This window comes from Plectropomus leopardus, chromosome 6 (genome assembly GCF_026936395.1).
Source record: "Plectropomus leopardus strain MGB_pleo_1.0 chromosome 6, ASM2693639v1, whole genome shotgun sequence".
Taxonomy (NCBI): domain Eukaryota; kingdom Metazoa; phylum Chordata; class Actinopteri; order Perciformes; family Serranidae; genus Plectropomus; species Plectropomus leopardus.
The window spans coordinates 7,463,451-7,485,727 of NC_142181.1; the positions used below are offsets into that span (position 1 = coordinate 7,463,451).

General features: G+C 41.9%; 2 protein-coding genes across 2 annotated transcripts in view; one reads left to right on the forward strand and one right to left on the reverse strand.

Moving 5' to 3' along the window:
• LOC121943542 (zinc finger FYVE domain-containing protein 1) overlaps positions 1-22,277 on the reverse strand; it is a 70,926-nt gene that overhangs the window by 18,405 nt on the left and 30,244 nt on the right. Inside the window, exon 2 of the mRNA XM_088078607.1 lies at positions 10,127-10,208. The gene's annotated coding sequence lies outside the window, so the exon portion shown is untranslated. The remainder of the gene's footprint in view (positions 1-10,126; positions 10,209-22,277) is intronic.
• The window catches only part of dpf1 (double PHD fingers 1), a 47,962-nt gene that overhangs the window by 2,097 nt on the left and 23,588 nt on the right, over positions 1-22,277 (forward strand). The window contains exons 2-8 of the mRNA XM_088078608.1: positions 10,166-10,195; positions 10,795-10,955; positions 12,724-12,831; positions 13,719-13,846; positions 15,014-15,103; positions 16,160-16,238; positions 16,337-16,468. Of these exons, the coding sequence (XP_087934734.1) occupies positions 10,166-10,195; positions 10,795-10,955; positions 12,724-12,831; positions 13,719-13,846; positions 15,014-15,103; positions 16,160-16,238; positions 16,337-16,468 (728 nt within the window). The remainder of the gene's footprint in view (positions 1-10,165; positions 10,196-10,794; positions 10,956-12,723; positions 12,832-13,718; positions 13,847-15,013; positions 15,104-16,159; positions 16,239-16,336; positions 16,469-22,277) is intronic.

The following is a 22,277-nucleotide window of genomic DNA, read 5'->3' on the forward strand; positions in this document are numbered from 1 at the left end:
ATCCAATTTTCAGTGATGCTCTTACAGTGATTTTAAGTGTTCATAGTTAGACAAAAGAGGGAAAGAAAGACACAGAGCAAAGTTGTCAGCCAGATGTAGACCTGCAGGGATGCTGGCACACTGTTTCACTCCAGCATCTGACTCTATGCGATGATAAAGCTGAATGTATTTATTACACAAGGCCACAGCAATCAACGCCGCCTTTAACACCTCACCAACTGTATAAATGCCATCGTAACGCAGTATGGGTTTAACTACGTTCCAGTTACCACACTGCGATCGGCTTTTAAACAAGCCCGGATAATTAGCACGTCTACAAACAAACTTGCTATTAAAGGGTTACAAATTAGGAGGCCTATCTGGCAAAATGGGGCAAACAACTTGCAAAATTTGGTTCAGTGTTGACTCTAATAGAGCGGCTGGCACACAATGCATGTTCTGGCAAAACTTTGTTGAATCTCTGCAATATAATTTATTCGGTGGATGTAAATTCTGCAGCAAGCAATTGTTGCCCAACACCCAAGTGTGAGTGCAGTGATATGATGTGTGTGCGTGGATGTACAGTGGAGGGTTCATTTGTGTGCGAAGGCAAATCAGTGGAGAGGAGAGCTCCAATCTACTGGGCACACCAGCTCCTCTCTCCGTCTATCTCTCTGCTGGATTAGAGGCTTGTTTAATCTCTCTTTCTCTCCATCTCCTCTGCTTCTCTCTCCACCTCTCTCCCTGCCTGTCCTCCTCTCACCCCTGCTGCCCCATCTTCCACATTCCCTCCCTCCATCCTCATCACTTTCTCCATCCATCACTCTTTTCGCCATCTCCCTTTTGTTCAGCCATTTCCTCTCTGTCTCGCTCTGCTCTCTTCTTTTTTCCCATTTTCCATTTCTTTCCGGCCTGAAACCATCTGAGCCCTCCAACTTGCTTATACCCTCAACTCCGCCTCCGCCACCACACACTCCACCATAGTTCTTTACATTGTGAATCATGTCACTCCTTTAACATTCAGCAAAATGTACTGAAGGAAATTCTTTATGCATGTTGTCAGATCCCTTTAAATCTTGTTGGATAGCTTATTCCTGAGAGTTCCTTTAGAGGGATTTACTGGATTTGGACTATCTACTGGCAGAAAGTGTTTAGAGTCCACTGTTCAAACCTATCTTTCCATACGTGGCATCCCAGAATGTTATGTTGGGCACAATTAAATTAAACTATTTGACTTTATGACAATCATTTTCAAGGCACAGGTGTCAGAAATTGTCAAAATGGCAGTCGATGTGGTATATATTTCAGCATTATTACTTCTTTGTGCTGGGTAGTGGGGGAGATGTAGATAATAGTGTGCTGTGGCATTGGCGACGGTTGTGGCAGGGCCTATATAATATTATTTCTGCCCTGCCTGACTGAGCCGAGCTAAATGAGTTCCATGCAATAACCGGCTCTGTGTGCAAACAGCCCTGTGTGATGGCTGAAAACCACGGCCTGAGCATCCATTTCTAGATCTTTCTTTCTCTTTCAATCTCTTCCCTTTCATTCCCTCACTTGCTCATTTGTGCGGTATCACCCGTGGCACACACATATACACACAATGGGGAAATACACACTCTCATTCCCTTCTTGCTCTCAGTTTTTTTCCTTCTTCCTTCGTATGGGAGTGAGCCTGAGGTCTGATGTTTTTAAGGGTATTTCTTTTTCAGAGTTATTCCTTTCATCATCCCCTTATTTAGACTTTCTATCTGTTTTACTTTGTGTTTTTTTTTTGTTTTTTTTTTTAGAAGATGGGATATAGAGAGACTGAGAGAGAAAGGGAGAGACATAGATAAGTATTTTTAGCTCTATGACCTATTTCTCCAGTGCTACCTAACTGACTGTCAGTCAGCTCCACTGCTTTGGGACCTTGCATGATTTCCAGCCAGGAAATTTGGAATTTTTAGTTTTGTTTGGTTGCAACTTGTTGTCCAAAAAGGTGTGGGTGGGAAGAGGAGAGAATTAATCAACCCAAATTCCATTCCATTCCATTCCTCTCCTCTCCTCTCCTCTCCTCCCCTCTCCTCTTCTCTCCTCTCTTCTCCTCTCCTCTCCTCTCCTCTCTCAGCATTATTTCTCTCTCTCTTGTCATTCCCCATTTATATTATTCCGTGTCTGTGCATGTCCAGTGGATCCCTATCAGGAGTTGTTGAGGGTGGAGTCAACACAAACCAATGGTTGCTTCCCTCTGCAGCACTTTAATAAGGATACAGACTGAGGGGGGGGGGACTAAGAAAGCACGCACACACACACACACACACACACACACACACACACACACACACACACACACACACACACACACATGCACTCACACGTGCACACTCAGATACAGGGGTAGGGAATCCATCGCCATAATAAGAGGCCAAGTGCAGTGGTGATAAATCTCACCTGAAGGAGCTGTTCAGAGGCAGATTGCCTTACCCTGATGTACTGCCCTCAATACACACTGCAGCTCGCTACGGGCTATATACACCCACACACATAGACCAAGATGCATGCACACACAAATACAAATGCTCAGCATGCATAAATAGGTATGCACGGATGAGAACGTAGACATCAACACGCACAACCACAAACAGGAAGTGTGCACATACAGTACACAGAGAGGCCAATGATTACAGTTTCATAGTGACTCCCAGATAACCACACCCCAGTGGACAATGAGGGAGACACACAGGAAATGAAACGCAACTCTTCATTAAAATCACACATAGCAGGTAACACAGGCCTCTGACAGGAATGACATGATCTGTTGCGCGGCTCTGCCTCGGTCTCACTTTCTGTCAAATCTCTCGTCATGTTCAAATATGCAAACAGTCAGTTGCACACAGACACACACAGAATCACACACACATGCGCAGATGCAGTGGCAGTGCTGTGACAGCAATTTGAGCAAACTGACGTTTTCCAGCTGGTAGTGTGGCACATGTCCGCTCCTGCACATACACTGCCACGCGCGCACACACACACACACACACACACACACACACACACACACAAAGACTACTTTCTGTCCATCTGTCTGTCTGTCACTGTCAAACAGAGTGTGTGGCCTTTTTGTCTTTGTGACTGATGTGCACTCTGTCACCACACACACACACACACACACACACACACACAAAGGTATGTCTGCACCTGTTTCCTTAAATCACAACAGAGCTGGTCTGCATTAGTGTGTGCCTACCTCAATGTGTTAGTGTTGAGGTTTCCCCTATATATTGTAGAGACAGCAGCTCTTTTTGCCGCTGCATCAGGGTGCACGTGTGTGTGAGTGCAGCCTTCACCAATATATAAATAAATATATATATATATACCTAGCAATCTTCAGAGGAACAGGAAAATGTGTCCATGCGCACATGCACACACACTCACAGATTGGGGAGAAGAGAGAAAAAAAGACAAATCATTTCACTGAGAGTGAGAGAGAGAGAGGACAAGAAGAAATTGAATTGAGGGTGGTGAGGATGGGGGAGGTGGAGAGGGGAGAGGGAGGAGGGGTGAATTGGTAAGGGTTATATTGCATAGTTTAATCTGTTGAGTTCAGCCATGGAGGCTGGGTTTGGGTGGGGGAGGGGAGAAACAGTACAGTCAGTCGTAGGCCGCCTGATATTAGTTCTCCACTGTGCATGCACACAGACGACTACACACATACACACACACACAGACACACACAAAGCTCTGTCCCGAAGGCCAGACAACACTAATGTGTGTGTGTGTGTGTGTGTGTGTGTGTGAGTAACTGCACAGATGGACAATGGTGAATAAGACAGGTGTGTGGACCAGGTGTAGAGACTTGAGTATGTAGGCACAAGTGTTTTTACAGGCTTAAAGCTAACCCCTGCGCACACACACATACACACAGAGCTAACAGCCATCGTCTCGGCTGCATTCGCTAACAAATCCAAAGTGCAAATCGCTCCCATACAATCTGCCCTCAGCCTTCACGAAGCCATTTACATGCGGACTACTTCATTTCCTCCCAGTTTAATTACCTCATTTCACCCAGTTGGAAACCACCATTGAGATGAAATCCTTTGTCGGTGTTGACGTTTTTTGTAATTGTGGACTCATTTTCATGATTTCCTCATATTTCTCATCGGCCTCTCCAATGATGTGATTTCACCTCTAGGGGGAGCCCTCTATTTCTGTATTGGTTGGGGAACCAGCTAATTGGTGTAGTTAATTGCACCATAACCACAGAATGCTGCCGGCACGATGAGTGTGTGTGTGTGTCTGTGTGTGTGTCTGTGTGTGTGTGTGTGTGTTTTAGCAGAGTGTGGATGCAACATTGGACTGTGGCTCTGTATGTGCTGAAGTGGACTGCGTCTGCTGGATGGGACTTGAGGGATCACCCAGAGATCCAGACAATAGCTTACCCAGGGTGAGCCTGGCGGGGCGGCTGTGCTTTTTAGGAAGGCTGTATGTCTACTGCCTGACAGGAGCACAAGTGTGTTTGTGCGTGCTCCCAGTGTTACCAGTTACTGTAGTGTTTTCATGGAGGCCTCTCCCTCCCTACTGTTTGCTTAGCGCAGGCTGAGGCACACAGTGCGACGTGGGCTTAGGATTCAAACACACACATACACCACATGCTCCAGGCACTCTCATTTCCTTTCCTCATCTAATCTTGATTTGGTTTATGTGTAGTTAGAGGTTCATAACATCGTTTAAATTGTGTGTGCATGCATGAAGCTCTTTGTTATATTTCTGTGTTTGTGCATATTAGTCCTTTTTTAAAAATTTTATGTACATTTTGGTTTCGTGCATTGCAGTCAGTGAGTGTACAGGTGTCCTTCCTTTGTGTTGTTTCTGTGTCCTCACATACTGCAGGCCTGTGTGATTGTCATTTCCGTCATGTCTGCCTGGACATTTTTGGTAGTCAGCTCCAGTTTGTTGGAGAGTTGGCACTCTGCCAGTTAATTCCTAAAGCTGCTAGTATTTCTCTCTGCGCTTATGAGTCTGTGTGCATCCAGTGGGGTAAAATATAGTTGGAGTAAACCTGAAATATAAATAGATGTTGAGGATATTACAGAAATAAAAATGATTGGAAATGTAAAATTTGTTTTTGTGCGCAATGAGGTGTATACCCACAGCATGTGTGTGTGCAGGTGCAAAATCTGGTTTCGGCTTTCCTTTATTGGCTGTGTGGTTTAATGATGGGCAGTTGGGTTTCTCCTTGCCTCTTTTTGTGGTCTGTGTTTTCAGCAACCGCTTGGTCGGTAGGACCACAGTGGCCTCGGGCCAAAGTGGTGCAGCCAGGAGAGTTCCCCTCTCCACACGGAGGAACATCCTCTGTGTTCACATGATAGCTGAGCCTTTCTTCCCTGTCGACCTTAAAGTAATAGTTAAATATTTGGGGAAATAGTCTTACTCACTTTCTTGCTTAGAATTAGATAGGAAGATTCATACCACTCTCATATCTGTATGGCCAATATGAATCTACAACCAAGAGACTGCCCCTGTGTTACATACAAGTTGCAATAACATTTTAAAGAAACATTTGAAGGATGCTTATCATTTCAAATAATGTGCCTTTAAGGTTAAATGCTGACAAAGACATAAAGTTTTAACTGCAAGGTTCTGAGGATGTTTTGGTGATGTTACATGAGAACAAAGGAAGAATATTTTCAAAGCAACATTAACAAAATATTTTTGATGACTGACATTACAGACCTTTTTTCAGTGAAAATATAATGTAATGTGATATGTTAACAATAACAAAACATTTTTTTTAACATTTTCTAATATTTATAGAGAATGCGTAACTTTAAGGAGAACGTTCTAGGAACTAAAAGAAAACTTGCAACTGAAAACGTTACTAAAACATTGCATTGGTTGTGTTGTACAGCTTTCAGAACATTTTTGGAACCAAAAATCTTCACCTGGGTGTAAATAGCTAGCCTGGCTCTAAACAACACATTTATTTTCTTTTTGCTGATTGAACAAACAATTTATCGTGTTAATTAGTCAGCTTTAAAGGTGCGGGTGGGCTCACTACTACCTGCAGATCCTTAAAAAGTCTTAAAAAGCACTGAATTACTTAATCTAACAATAAGGCCTTAATTAGTATTAAATTAACTTCAGTTTATCTTTCAGTCTTAAAATTCTCAGCAAGAGAAGTAGGATTTTATGAATCTTTGTTTCTGACTATGCATTTTAAAATCTCAAAATATTTGGGTAACTTTTTTTGTTGTTACATATATTAATAAATTCCTTTTCTTAAACTCGTCATGACGGGAATCCAAGCGGCGGAATCTCACATGCAGACTGGCAAACACAAAATTATCAAGACAACAGGCCAGAAATGCCAGATATTTCCCACTTCTTTAGGTAAACCAAATAGATATTATTGTAGATATTATATGATATGTTCATTGCCTTCCATGTGTTTCACTCTTAAAATGGTTGTTTTTCCAACATTTGATGTAGATAACCTTCCTTTTTCACTGGAAAAAAAGGCTTGATCTATGTTACAATATACATTTGGCAAAAATAAAATTGTCCTGCTTCAGTTTTGGTTATTTGAAAATTGGTCTTAAACTAAATTCAGAGTGCAATGTAAAATAAATCTTATTAAAGTCTTTGATCTACCTTGCCTTAAGTTGTAGGAACCCTGCAGTTGCTTGTGATCTCAAAGCCACCCTGTCACCCATCTGAGTAAAATATGAAAACCTATTATCACAAGTGTTTTTACTAAGTGTTTCTGTGTTTCGCACACAGGTCCACGAGGTAAGAACAGCTTTGTTTCGTGACAATTCAGCTCTCACAATTCTACTTACTTAGCAAGTTGGCCTGCAAAATGAGAGCTAGCATTTGAGGGAATGCCTGATGATCACGCTCCGCTGTTGCCGCCCCCTCAATGTGATTTTTCAATCAAATCTAAGCGCTGAAGATGATTATTTTACAAACTGATGTTGAGAGTCTGATTTTCTCTGGTGGCTATTTGCAGCTGAATTAAGGGTGTCATGGTCCAGAAAAATGTGCCGGCAGGCCCCCTTTAAACGACCCGAAGAGCAGAAAGATGAAGTGTTATCAGTGAGCCACGTCTTTTCACAGGTCACCCTGCTCCGTTACTGCAGAGCTCTCGGCTCGGTTCCCTCTTTGTCCATCCTCTCTGTCTTGTACTTTGTGTCCATTTCTCTCGTCACACCTTCCCTTCCTGTATTCAGCCTCTTCCTTAGTGGATTCTTCTCTCTTGTTGCCTCTCCTCTGCCCATCTTGTTCCCCCTTCTCTCTGTGTCTTCTCCCAACTTTCTCTTTGCATATCTCCCTCTCAGCATCCACTTCGAGTGCCTCAGCTCCCATACGAGCCTCCAAACAGGCAAACAGTCATGCAGCTCTCCTATCACAATATAATGAGATTGGGAGCACACAAATTGAAAGAAGCCATTTTCTACAGCTGTCAACTTATTATCGAGAGGGGACCGACTTATTCTCCTCTAAAGGCAGCGGAGGAGAGAGGGATGGAGGTGATGAAGGAATGGAAGAGTTTGAAGTGAGGAGGCAAATGAGGGGCTGAGCTGTTTTACATTTTGAATGTTGCCTTCTTTTTTCTGCTCTCTGGTATTTCAATTTGGTTACTAGAGGAGCCTTGAAGTCCAAGTCATTTATTCACCATGTTTCTCTTAATATTTAACAAAGCAGCATCTAACACTTTCTGGACCTGGGTTTTTTTTAATGTATGTGACTCTTTGAGCACTTCTCAGTGTTTATTCTCCCTCCTCATGACTATTTATATGCATTCAATAGAAATATTTGTGTCTGAGGGAGTGGTTGCCTTTCTATTTTGGCCAGGCCTCTGCAGGTACAAACTCATTTAAAATTCAAGCATTTAGGTGTTGCTTTTATCTGCAGTGTTTTATAATGGTTGAGCAGTATCTGACCTCTGGAGAGGTCTCTATCCTGCTCCGTTCGTCATTCATCTGTTGTAAACTACAAGGAGGATCACTGACACAGCACTTAAGCCAAGTGAAACGAGGTGAGGAGAAGTTCTGGTGACGCACCTCCAACGCCATAAAATATTCTATTGGTCATACGCATTGACGATTTGCAGGCACTGAGCTGCACAGAAACTCCTCAGCAGAAAGCGAACAGCTCATTCGCACAGACACATTACCAGACACGAGCACAGCATGCCCCACATATTGACACCCCGATCACATCCTTTAAATGTCACACGTTTGGGATGGCCCGCAAGGTTGCAGAACTGGTTTAGGAGGTTTTGAAGATGCCACGCACAAGCTGTCAGACCTCACCAGCATCTGCTGGATCTGATGGCTGAGTTAAATTTGTCCTTATTTACAACTGGGACAATTGATAGTTGTCAACATTTTCACAAGTGGGTTAAAAAACAGCTTTCTGTTTCTTTGGAAAATCAGCTTTAATCCGATTTAAGGATATTAAAGTGTAAAGAAGCTTCTTATTGTTTGGGCGTCTTGTCATGAAGTCACATCTTTTCAATTTTGCTTTTATTCTGCTCTGAGATGATTATCTGCTCTGTTTATACCTTCACAGTGTGTTGTTGTTTCAATAATTACCTCAGCCAAGGAGGCTTTCAGTCCAGCTTGTTTGCTTTTTGTCTGTTAATTAGCAGATATCTGAAAAACTATTTCACAGATTTCAGTAAAAATTGGTACAAATTTAAGCCTAGGGCCAAGAAGGAACTGATTGGATTTTGGTGCAAATGACGCCAATATGCAATCTTTTATCAGGCCTTCTATGGCTGTAAAAGGAAATTCTTTTTCCCCTGGATTCCTTGGATCATGACATATCCAACAGCTTAAGTTTGCAATATTGAATTATTGCAAAACAGTTCTGTACTAACTAAATTTACATAATCATTATTTGTCAAATAAGCTTATTTTTTGATCCTCTACCCTATTCATTTTTTTCTGTCATTATTTGCCTGATTCTTTTAGATGTAGCCAGTTTTTAAACCATAAAAACTTGTAGCATTAAAAACTTTGAAAGCATTTAAAAATAGTCACTCCAGGTGCCAGAGCACACTATGATTCAAACTGGACCATAAATTTGGAGTGCTGTGGAAATGTAATGTTGGTAGATATTTGTCACTTTGAACAGCAGTTTTTTCATTTTAGTGTCAGATTGGATTTACTAACACACCCTTTATTTTCAGATATGTTTTGGCCCGTGGCCTTCATCACATGATAGATGCAGGTGCTTTAAAGGGGAACTCCACTGATTTTACACAACAGAGTGTGTTTACAGGTGTTGGAGATTGGAGCGAGTCATTTGTGGCTCGAGAGGGAAAACTGTTAAGTCTGATAAATGACCTCAAGTGATGTCACCTGAGTCAGCATCATTCGGGGCTGAAGTTTAAAATTTGAAGAATCTCGGGTTGTGGAGTCTGAATGAGGTGAGCTTACCATTCCTCTGTAGCGTGCTCCTCATCACCGCACGCAGTTAACGGCTCAGGGCTAGTTAAGCTATGACCATAACACACCTGAATCTCACACCGGAGAAGAGTGAAGAAGAGTTGTATTTTGGGGAATGCAGGCGCCTGGTTTTAGCAGGGAAGATGAATAAAAAAGACAATATCTATGGTTGTTCTGTTCGATTCTGATCTTCTTTTCAACTGCTATCGTGAGTCTGACAGTATTATAGGAGTGCTATATCGTCTGCACTGCACTGTTTTTGTGAGGTTGCTTCTGGCTGAGCACTATAGCTCTGTGTGTGTGTGTGTGTGTGTGTGTGTGTGTGTGTGTGTGTGTGTGTGTGTGTGTGTGTGTGTGTGTGTGTGTGTGTGTGTGTGTGTGTGTGTGTGGCTGTAGTTTCGTGTGTCCTGGATCTACCGCCTGTATAGCAGAGTGACCTTGATGTCTGCACTCAGCAGGAAGACACTAGAGAGGAGTGATTAACACAAGAGAGACAAAGACAAGAGAAAGAAGTGCGAAGAAAGACAGAAATTAACCGAAAGAAAAGAAGCATATCAAGAGATGGGAAGAGTGGGAAACTTAAACATGTAACAGCAAAATCTGACAAAAATAGAAAATATTGAGAGTAAGGGGAATATTTTGTAAAAGACAAAGAAGTGAAGAAGGAAGGGGGAGAGAAAGTGGGGTGGAGTGAAGGAGTGACTCACCACACATCTATTGTGTTTTTTTTCTTCTTCTCTCTACAGGCAATCTGGAGGTGCAGTCATCAAGAACAGGTAAGAGGGGAGGCTGCATGAGAGATGGGAAGAAGCGGGGGGGAGGGAGGGAGGGGGACAAAGAGAAGAATATTACACTGAATGTTAATCAAACTCACACGAGTACAGGTGAGAAGATTCAGTGCATACTTTGTACTCACAGTGACAAATGTGTTAGTGTGCTGCCTGAGTGTGTAACGCTGTGTGCTTTTAACAGTGTGTAGTTGGCAGCTCATCTGCTGTGACCCAGGTTAATAGGATAGCGACTACACGCACACAAACACACACACTCACACACACCGCAACATGACTGACCACTCAATGACCCTTTTGACTTACACACATGCCCTCAGAAGTGGGCACAGCTTGAGGTTTGCGGGCACACACACACACACACACACACACACACACGCACAAACATGAACAAACACATACACACGCATACTCACAAACTTGCCCTACACCTGTCCATGAAAGTTCCTCTTTTGACTCGCACACCAAACACACACAAATGCATGCTGTGCTTTTTTACCATCCGAGTCCCCTGCTAATGTTTGACTGTAATCCCGCTTCCTCCTTGACCTTTGACCCCCTCACCCCCTCCCTATAATCTTCTCCAGTCTTGGTGAGGAGTTTTATAAGGAAGCCATTGAACACTGTCGCAGTTACAATGCCCGTCTGTGTGCCGAACGCTCCATGCGTCTCCCCTTCCTGGACTCCCAGACCGGCGTGGCCCAGAGCAACTGCTACATCTGGATGGAGAAAAACCACCGCGGACCAGGTGTGTCTCTCTGTGTGTAAGGGTTTGATACCGTGTCGAAATAAAGCGGCAAGTGGCTGGCCAAGGCTTGAGGAGCTCTTCTTCTTTGTTGGCGTGTGCGTTTACCAGCTGTTGTGCTACACAAATTATTTTCTCCAGTCATTTATCCCGCGGCTTCCTTCCTTCCTCTGCTCTGCTTGTTTCTGTCTCGTTTTCCTTCCTCTCCCCCTCTGCCTCATTTCCTCCCCCTCTTTTCCAGGCCTCCTACCTTTCCGACCTCAACTTTTTTTTTTTTTTTTTAAACTTTCCCCCAACGGGTGTTTCCTCATCGCTTTCTCTTTCTCTGTAACATCAGTGTATTTTGGCAGTGAATCAGACACCCCTGTAGGCAATGATACGCCGCTGGCACCAACTATTCCAGAGAGGATGCACTTGTGTGTGTGTGAGAGAGAGAGTGTGTTAACAATTTCAGTTTGTAGGCTTTGTATGGTGTCTGCCAGTACAATTCTTTTGTTTGTTGATTTTTAGTTTTAACTTGATTTGCATTGAATAATATTTAATTAAACTGGAATATGAATTATTTACATTTTGTATGGGTTTAAGATTTAAGGTTTTTTTCAATGTGGCACTTTTTAATGGCTTATTATTTTCCAAAACCAACAAAAAGTAGTTTGTATTTAAAAATTTGTATCGAAAATGACACACTTTTAATTTGGAAACATGTAAAGTGCCTTAACAGAAAAGCATTCGAACCCCAGCCATTTAATTTTAACCATCCTGGAGTCCAGACTGAAATATCTCAACAATTATTTGAAAAATTACATTAAAATTTCATACAGATATTCACAGTCCCCAAAAGATAAATTCTGTCATTCCCTACAGTCAGAGGTGTAGACTCGTGTCACGTGACTCAAAATCAGACTTGGAGTCAAACTCGAGTCACAAATTCAATGACTTAGGTCTTGACAAAATCAAAAACATTTGCAACTTGACTTTGACTTCAACACCAACGACCTGTGATTTCACTTGGACTAAAGCCTTTTGACTTGAAAATACTTGATAACTTCCCTGAAGTCAATTTGGAAGGAGAAAGTTATAAACACTTTCTATGAGATGAGATAGACAGGACTGAAAGTCACAGTCACACTTGTCTTTTAAGAGCGATGATTATGGAACATTTAATAAATTATTACTCTGTTGTGAAAATGGCATTAAATTCAGTGAAAAATACATTATGACTTGTTTAGGACATAGAATTAAAAGTTTATGACTTGGGACTTGCCTGTCTTGATTTGGGACATGAATTGTAACTTGAGTGCAAAGACTTGTGACTTACTTGTGGCTTGCAAAACAATGACTTGTTCCCTCCTCTGCCTATACTGCCACCTGTAAGTCCACATTTCTGGTTCAGAGTAAAATGTCTCAACAACTGTTGGACAGATTCAAATGAAATTTGGTTCAGAAATTCACATCACTCTCAAAATAAATTGTAATAATTTTGGTACTCAAATATCTAAAAGTAACTGAAATATAAATATAATTCTCATCATCCTCGACTGGACGTCGTTTTTAGTGCTAATCTGTAAATCTGCACTCTAGCACACTAAACCAATATGTTTAAGCATTTAGCCTCCAGCATCTGCTGTAAGTTAACATACTTATGCTAATACACTACAGATCAGACTTTGACTAGTTATTAAACCATCCGTATTTTGTTCATGCATGAGTTAATGTATGAACCATGTGTTCAGTATGCCCTATGACACAGCTGTGTATTCCTGTGTTTCAGGTCACGCTCCAGGTCAGTTGTACACATATCCCGCTCGCTGCTGGCGCAAGAAGAGACGGCTAAACATCCTGGAGGACCCGCGGCTTGTACCGATCGAGTTCAAGATCGGTAATTGAGGCGGATTTTATATAACTTATCCTTTTGACAAAATTGTGAGATCTTTGTATTTACGGGCTGCACACTGCTGAATGTAATCGGATGCTGTCAAGTGTGGAAATACAGTATTATGGATGCTGTATACTATATTATTTTGAGCATGTCCCCAAAATTCAGTAGTCTGGTGTTATTGAAAATGTGGAATAAAGTTCTATGGTTTTGAGCAAAGTTTTTGGCTGCACACCAAGATTTTGTAGAGCTGAAACAGATCACTAGTGAGGTGGGGTTAACCCTTTGAAACCAGAGCAAATTAGCTTGATTTCTTCTAGCATTTGTTACCAGGTTCCTCATTGCCTTTCTCCCAAGTTTTTTAAAGAAATTACACCAATTTGCTCAATTTTCAAAGGTTTTAAGCGTCTGAAAGCAGCGCAAGGAAAGTGATGTCGCCCCAGGTTTTAAAGGGTTATGATGCATCTTGCTATTTATAAATGAATAAATATCACTACCTCTACTTTTTCTACATTTGAAATAACTTTAATGCTTAATGGCTGATGACTGTTCATGTTTTGTAAACATTTTTATGGATAGTCTTAATTATTAGTTAAACTGACAATAATTTGCATATTTTGCTCATTTACGGACACTGAAGCAGGAGGTTACGTGAATAGGAAACATCTGTAAAGAAAAAGTGGACACTTCTCACTAGCGATGTAAAATCGTGGTATTTTGACAAATTACAGGTGATTACTCGACGTTTGAACACTCCTGAAGCTGAAGTCCTCATGCCTTCATGAACCAGCCAACTTTTGTTTCCTCGGGGCACTGTCAGCTCAACTGAGCATGTCAGCATGAATGCGAGATCTCCGCTGTTTCGTGATTGTAATTGTCTCGTTCTCCAGACTACGAGGCTTCTCTAAAGAAGGAGGGGGGTATCCCAGATGGTCCTGTGTTGGAGTCGCTGCTCGCTGGGGAAACCCTGGACAAGAAGGTAGAAACCAAGGAAGAAGAGCCAATGAGCGAGTGTCAGGTGAGACTCTCGTTTCTTTCTCTTCTCTCTCTCTTGCACTTTGTTGTTTTCTGTGTCTTGTTCTTATGTCAGGCTGTCTGTCTCTTTTCATCTGTCTGTATTACCCTCTGTGTTTGCGCTTCTTTGTCTGTCTCTGCCTTTGTCTCTGTCGGAGTGTGTGTTTTGGCGGTGACACAGGCTCCCGTGGCTCTGACAAGTCCCTCCTGGCATCGAGTGTGTGTGTGTGCGTGCTTGTGACTGTGTGTGATTGCACTGCAGTCATTCCCCTTTTTCTTGTACCGGGATTCCACTCCTGTGTTTCAGAGACCAACCTCACGACAATTATTTCCAGGACATTTTAAGGGAAGTCCATCCACCGCTTTGCTTTCTGCCATCCTCTACACAGCATGTTCCACTCTGCAACTTCTGAGCAAAAACTTCATGCCCATCTGGCTGGAGTATTTCACCAGCCTGAGGCAGTTGCTCTCGAGTTTAGACAGACAGCTAATCAATCAGCAGTTGAGTGAATGGCCCTCACAGTGGCCCTTTGAGAGATAGAGAAGTGTTCAGGGCCTCTAATCCAGGGTTTCCCCTGACTCCAGCCCAGCTCGGGGCTTGTCCAGCCAGCTAGTGCTTCAACACTCTGCCCCTACATAGCTCCATGTGCACACTTAACTCTTCCCATACTGCTTATCTTTGTCAGATTTCTCATGATTCAGAAACCAGAATATCAATGCTCTTTTTTGCAATAGCCACAATAAACATCTTTTAAGATTAGGATTAGAGTATCTTGTCTTCTGCTGCTTGATTATTTTTCTTATCCCTTGTGAGTTCCCCAACTTACAGAAATGCAATACTAAATTGCATGGTGTAGCCCTTTAATTGAGTCTTAAATTGAATCGTTTATTGCAATGAAATGGAGACACATTTGGCTATATTTGGTGGTAATGGTTCTGTTTTTAAGGTTGTTTTAAGTACTGGGATTATGCAAATACTCTCAAAAACAGCAGGAAGTTTTGCAATTTCATGACCACCCATGGGTCCATGTGAAGCAAGGCAAAAGTAGAGACTGAGATGTCTCAGAGGAAAGGAAAGAAAAGAGAGGAAAAGTAAAGGAAAAAAGAAAAGGAAACTATTGCATCTGACAGTGCATCTACCTCTCTCACTCTCTCCGTATGTCATCTCTAGAAGCTGCTGGTCGGAGATTTCCCTCATGAGCTGGAGGTGGACGAAATGGAGGAAGACGTCCCGAAGCGCAAAAACCGTACCAAAGCACGGGTAACACATTTCATTATTCATCTCTGTTTTCTCTCTGGTCATTTTATAATGAACTGACAAGCCACAAAAGAAAGTGTTAGGTTGTTAGAGTTGAAAAGTGAAGCTGGGGAAGCCAGATTCTGCGGACTTGACCCGGATGAAGCTCAGAGTCAGACTGTGGTGTTGAAGTTCAGAGTCTTTCCTGTCAGACACACAGCATAAGGAGCGCTGATGTAGATTACACTATAAAATGAAAGCCTTTAAGTTATTCTGATTTAGACTTAGATGGAATCTGCGACATCCGTGCAACCCATCAGTTAGAGCCCTGTGTTGCTGATTTCAAACAAATATTACAAGGATTAAATTAAAGCTTCCAATCCACACATGCAGAAATTGTGCTAACTGCATCCACAGATTAGCACATTTTCTATTTCTTGGTCTGAGGTTATAATAGATTTGATAGATTTGATAGATTCTCTGTATTCCCGAGTCTGTGGTGAAATGTCATTTGACAAACCGACAGTTGTTGCAGAGACTAAATGCAACAGGATCCAGAGATACAAATCATGCTGTGACAACCTTCTTTTTTTTTGTTTTTTTTACAACTTTGATTAGATCAGGCAGTTTTTTTCCCCACTGTTTTTGGGCTTCCTATGGGAAGATAATCAAGTGTTAACAATGTATTCTGAAAATCATCACACACACATACACATGCTCACACACAGACACCAGGGTTGCTAATTGGAGCTGTTGCTCCCCTGCTAGGTGTCATCAGCCCCCTCCTGCTAGAAGTGGAGCTTTACACTGAGAGCAGATGATTAGAATGCAAACGTGTGTGTGTGTGTGTGTGTGTGTGTGTGTGTGTGTGTAGACATATGAACACACAAGTGAGCGGGTGATACGCTTTATTTATTGTGTATGTGTGTGCATGCAGGACTTGTGTGAGAAGTGTGGAAGTTCAAACTTTTTGATTGTATCTTATGCACGTGTGACTTTGCATGCAGCTGTTAGAGGTCTTATAAGTGTGTGTGTGTGTGTGTGTGTGTGTGTGTGTGTGTGTGTGTGTTGTCTCTGCAGGCCTACGGTGTCGGGGGTATGAGGAAGAGACAAGAGCCAGCTGCCATTGAAGACAGAGACAAGCCTTACGTCTGTGACAGTGAGCATTGCAACTTTATTTCGTTATTCCTTATTTTTTATTCTTAACTTTTACAGAAGTAATCTTATACTGAGTGTGTGTGTGTGTGTGTGTTATAGTCTGTGGAAAGCGCTATAAGAACCGCCCTGGGCTGAGTTACCATTACACTCACACACACCTGGCAGATGAGGAGGGGGAAGAAGACTCGGAGCGACACACACTACCCTTCCAGCGCAAGAACAACCACAAGCGTGAGTCTGCTGTCTGAATATTAAATTTACTTATAGTCGTAAAGCTGTCAGTCATCATCCATTATATATTTCATGTGGAGAGTTTTGGTTTTAGCTGTTTCAGGGTCCCTCCAACAATCCTAAATATTCAGAATATTATCAAGAACTATTGATCGTCCTGGAGTTCCTCCTGCAGCATTATAGATAGTTACAGTGCTGACTGAGCCAAATCCAAAGTGTGCACTTGTGTGGATGAAGGATAAGATTTCTCCCAGTGGAGTACCGGGTTTAGCTGACTTCTTCAGCTCTCACTGATTCCCTTTCCAGACTGATGCAGCGATGCAGGTTAAAACTGTGTTTTGTGGTCAATCAAAATGGGTGACCGTAAATCAGGCGGCTTGGCTTCTTGGCACAACTCTTGACCTGGGTTAAGGGTCAGATGTTGGCTTTGGTGAACAGGCTGAAATGGCTTCATGCAGCTACAGTTTCAGATGGGAACTTATGAAGAGACAATGACAACATGGACACTTTCCATATATATATTTTACAGTGCTGGACACTGATTCTGTCTCTCAAATTGGATACTACCTTTAGTGCACTTACTACTTGCATAGTGTGCAAAGTTTGACAGGGTAGCTTTTTTCTCAAATCAAACACAGCCATTGCACACATACTAAAAAATGACAATTGTAAGATATGACAATTTTTCTATTTCTGCTCAGCATAGTGCAACTAAACACTAAAAGTGATTGTTGCCCACAGATCATATAGACCTTTTTATTGCTATTCTGTCGACAGGACAACAGCTTTGGTCCCTGTTTACTGTCAGCGACCAACACGTTCTCACTCCGAACTTGTCAAATCACGCCACTCGGTCAGCAGTTTAGGGTATCCTTGCACGTCAGCTGTTTATGGTCTGGGATGCTATTACGGTGATGTCAACAAATGCATGTGGCGAGATGATGTCCGCTACTAAGGCAACATAGTGACCAATGAGGGTGAGGAGTGTTCAACTATCCATACTGAACTTTTTGACAATTTTGAGTGCACCACCTAGGTACTCAAACCTGATCTTTTTTTTCTGGTTCCAGCTCTAAACCAACTTTTTTTGGTTCTGAACCAAGTTATTTTTGGTCAAAATGCTCTGAAAAGTTCAAAATTAGGTGCGGGAATTGGAACAGAAGTTCTAACATGCGCTCAAAATAGCAAGAATAACTGTCGGTATCTGACATGGGATACAGCATGATTGTCACACTTGTTTCCTGTCGATCGCCAAAATATGTGACTCCAAGACTATTGAAGGTTACATATGATGCCTCAATATTTGTATGGTTTCCCCAAGGCTAACTTTGTTTGTTTTTTTTTGTTGTTTTTTTAACAATGTAGCATTTAATCTTTCGCTGTCTGTCTAAATTCACTGACAGACCTCTTGGACAAGCACAGGGAATCATATAGACATTACCTTCGATAATAACGCATAGAAAAAAAATGCATGCAGTAGAAGGACAAATGATGGTGAAAAACATTGGGTATGATGAAATATGGACTTCACATTACAGCAAAAAGATCAGTATTGCTTTTACTCTGAGGAACTGAAATGGTGTGAACCTTTACATTTGCAATCAGTCATCACCTTTCTGAGCTGATGTAACACTTCAGACAGTTTCAACAGCTGCTGCAAAAATACATCAACTCAATGAGGGAACAAACAGCTCTTCAATCAACACTCATCAGCTCTAAATAACTGTCAGTGAACAAACACCAGTCATATACACTCCAGTAATTGCCATCACACTCTACATTTATATTTCAACTTCTACTGTATGTACCTTCCAATTTACAGTGCACAGTATGGCTGTAGCCATCAGCGGCTTAATGACTATCCATTAATGCACTGGTCCAGAATATCATGAGGTAGTAATGAAGACCCATGGTATTCCTCACTAATGCCTCCAGCACTTCTTGCCAGACAGTGGAGGTATGTAAATGTGGGAAGGCAGAGGCACAGATGTTGTCATACATTAATACAATCAAAAAACAAGCCGTTTTAGCTGTGTTAGGGGCATCGCTCTATGAATGGCAACATAAGTATGTTGGACGATCCATCACTTTGATCCAGAGTAAAATATCTTGACAATAGTGAATGGTTTCCCATTTTCTACAGACATTCATGTTCTCCACACGATAAATCCTATTTACTTTGCTGATCCCCCGAAATTTGCTTTAGCACCATCATGAAGTTTGCATTCATTGTTTTGAGTGCCAAGCTATTGCCATGAAATTCGGTACAAACATTCATGTTCTCTTCAGGTTGAACTATGAGCACTTTGGTGATTTCTTGACATCATCATCAAATGAAAATTGCATATTTTTTTGTGTTCTGATTTATCACCAAATACCAACAGAACCAATGACATTTCGATTGTCTTTTCTCTACTTGAATGTTAGCATGGTAACACACTAAATTAAGATGGTGAAGATGGTAAAAACACCTCTACGCATGAAGATTGCTGGAAGTTTGCAGGCTAATGTTAGCATTTAGATCAAAGCACTACCAGTCATCTGTAAGAAAAGCCTCCCAGAGCTGCTGGCATAGAAATAAGTTATTGTCTCGATTTGAGGGATACAAGGTATCATACATTTCACTTTAACTCACAGCAACAAATCATTGGCACTAAGGATAACTTGCAGTTATTGCAGTAGGCAATGTCAAAGGGATCATCCCCATTAGTTTATCCCATCCTGAGGGCCGCTATCCTCAGAATTACAGTCAATGTGGACAATTCCACACCAAACACTTTACATCCAATGCCAGAGTTCAGATTCTATGCATGGTTTAGCATGCGCCTTTATGAGTCAAGACAGAAAATAAAGTTGTGGATATTGATGTGTAGCATTTTCGAGTGCAGAGGACAGACCTGCAAGTGACTTTAAAAACACTGTAGTTGCCTTGTGCAGCTATTGTACAAGGCAAGAATTTGAAAAAGTTTTGCATTGGACATAAAAAAAAAAAAAAAATTCATTTAATTTAATCTGGAGTTTTGCAGAATCATCCACTATCAACATTCTCTGGGCTTGAGGTGTAAAGGTCTCACAAGTTGCATAAAAAGTGCCATCGCTTTCTGAAGGAACAGCACTGTCTGCAAAGCTGTCATTTCATCAAAGTTAAATATTTTTAAGTTGTCCTTCCTCCACTGATGATGGCTGCATTCCATGTAGGTGCTCCAATAAACCAGCATATATCAACCATGTCCTGGCACTACATGAAACAATTTAATGGAATGTGGCCACTATAAATGTTATTACTTACACCTGTGTTTGACAAGCTATAATGCCCATCATGAAAAATGGCTCATGTACATCTGGCTCAGGGACATTTACTCCCACTGAATATTGGTCACATCATTCCCTATGGGACTTTTGGCTTATATTTAATAAGATGAACTGCAGGAAGTAAGAGTTATTGAGTTTTGGCAGACTTCCTGAAGCTGTAAAGGGGCCGAGTGCAAAGCCTGGTGTCACGGTGGAGAGTGCAAGAAGCACTGGAGGGACCCAAACTCAGATGAAGCAGAACTCTGGGATGTATTGAAAATGGCTTAGACAGGGCACACACTACACATGATTCTGAATGAGCATGAATTCCTCCCTCCAGACAATAGTCAAGAAAAGTACAAGAAAAACGAAGTTTTCCTCACAAACTGAAGTTAACATTGCACTTCTTCTACAAATAGTGAATTTGTGGGTGAAGATTTGAAATATATATTTCAATATATATGAAATATATTTATATATAAGTTTTACAAGCAGAGAGTCTAAATTGCAGGCAGGAAACAACAAAAACTCTAAACAGCAATGCTGGTGAGCAAGCAAAGGCACAAAGGATGTGGGCAGGTATAAATGGCGAGAGACTAATGAGGGGAGTGAGAACGGGTGAGCAGGTTAATGAGGAAGTCTGGTGAAAAAGTCTTAGGACATCTGGTGGACAGGTAGGGAAGTCTCAGTTAGGAAATGGGGATGTGGCTGAAGAGAAGGGACAAAGGAACAGACTGTAGCACATAGAGGAATCCAGGTCTGTGCATGAATTTAAATATTAAAGCACAATTGTCCACAATCACTTGCACTTTTAAAAGCATTGAATGGTAGAGTATAGTATGCACACTCTAATAGTACTGCGGGTACACATCCCAAGATTGCACTTAGTGTAAGGCTACAAAGGTTCTGCTAAATGTATCATGGGCACCATAAGAAAACAATAAATGCCAGCAAACATCAGCTTGAGCAAATATTTAGGTTTCTATGAACAGTTCATGATTCAGACCCCAAACCTCCCCTCCTGTCAGCTGCAGCATCCACACTAACCAAATTGCTCTCCGTCTTTGTTTCTTGTGGCTATTTATTTTCACCCTCAGGGCCAGTTTTCTATCAGTGTGTGGTTTTTGTTCAGCGTTATCTTCTGTCTGCGTGCTTTGCTCGTTTTTGAGCACTTATTTTAAGGACAATAGTATGCATTTATCCTGCGGGTGATTGTGTTTCGGTCAGCAATCGTTAGTGAAATGGCGACAGTTATTAAAACTAAAAAAAAAAAAAAAAAAAAAGGAGAAATAACTGTGGACATTTGAAACGGGAGCGCAGACGATTCAACCACTTTCTTTGTTCCTTCCCGGTCTTAAAACAAGCAATTTGCGCCGAAAAGAAGGCAGATAAACACAAAAACATACATATCCACATTATCTGTGTATGCCGCACTACAACAATGTCCACACTGAAACTATGCTGCCTCTCGGTTAATTGGCAGTGTGTGTTTTTAAATTGGCCTGTCTGACAGAACAGACTGGCCCAGTATTTGTGTGTGTGTGTGTGTGTGTGTGTGTGTGTGTGTGTGTGTGTGTGTGTGTGTGTGTGTGTGTGTGTGTGTGTGTGTGTGTGTGCGTGTTTGTGTGTGTTTGTGTGTGTGTGGCCATGCTGCAGTCTTAGGTCTCTCCAGTGGAGGAGAGCAAGAGAGACAGCATTTGAATCGTTTAATATCCCCCATCACTCCCTCCCAAACAGTCAGTAATCACACACACACACACACACACACACACACACACACACACACACACACACACACACACACACACACACACACACACACAGCCTCAGAAAATGCAATCTTCTCTGCTGAAATGAAAAAGGAAGCTTAGCCTTTTGGCTTGGTGTGTATGTGTGTGTCCACATGCACAAGTGCACATGCATTTGCAAGGCTCTGCGGGTGTGTTCATACGTGTGAGTGTGAATTAATGTGTGTGTGCACCATTACAGCTTTCCCCAATTTCCACCCCCCCTTCACCCTTCGGTATATTGCCACATATGTAATAATATTAACACTGCTCCCCAGAATGAGAGCAGCTCTGCATGCATAATTCATGCTATATTCTGGCTCAAAAAGCCGTCTAGACGCTATAGCATGAACATGCATGCTGCATCCACGATACAAGCCGAAACTTATCTCGAAAACTACAAAACTGTCTTTTCCGAACCTTGTCCAGCTCCCCTTTCTCTCCCTGTTTTTCCATCAGTGTGATAAATGAGAGATTATTCCACCAGGAGATGAGACTTTCCTTCTCTCTCTCTTTCTCTTTATCCATCCTTCACCACTTCCTTCTTCTCCCTTTGCTCTGCATCCTCACTTAACCCTCCTAGCCCATCCCTCTCTGCTCCTCATTTTCCATTCCCTCCTGTTTTGCTTCATCCGTCATCCAACTTTGGGCTTCCTTTCAATTAATTTCTTTGTTTTGCGTCTACACTCCCCTTGATCATCACCACCACTACCAAACCTCCCCTTATATCT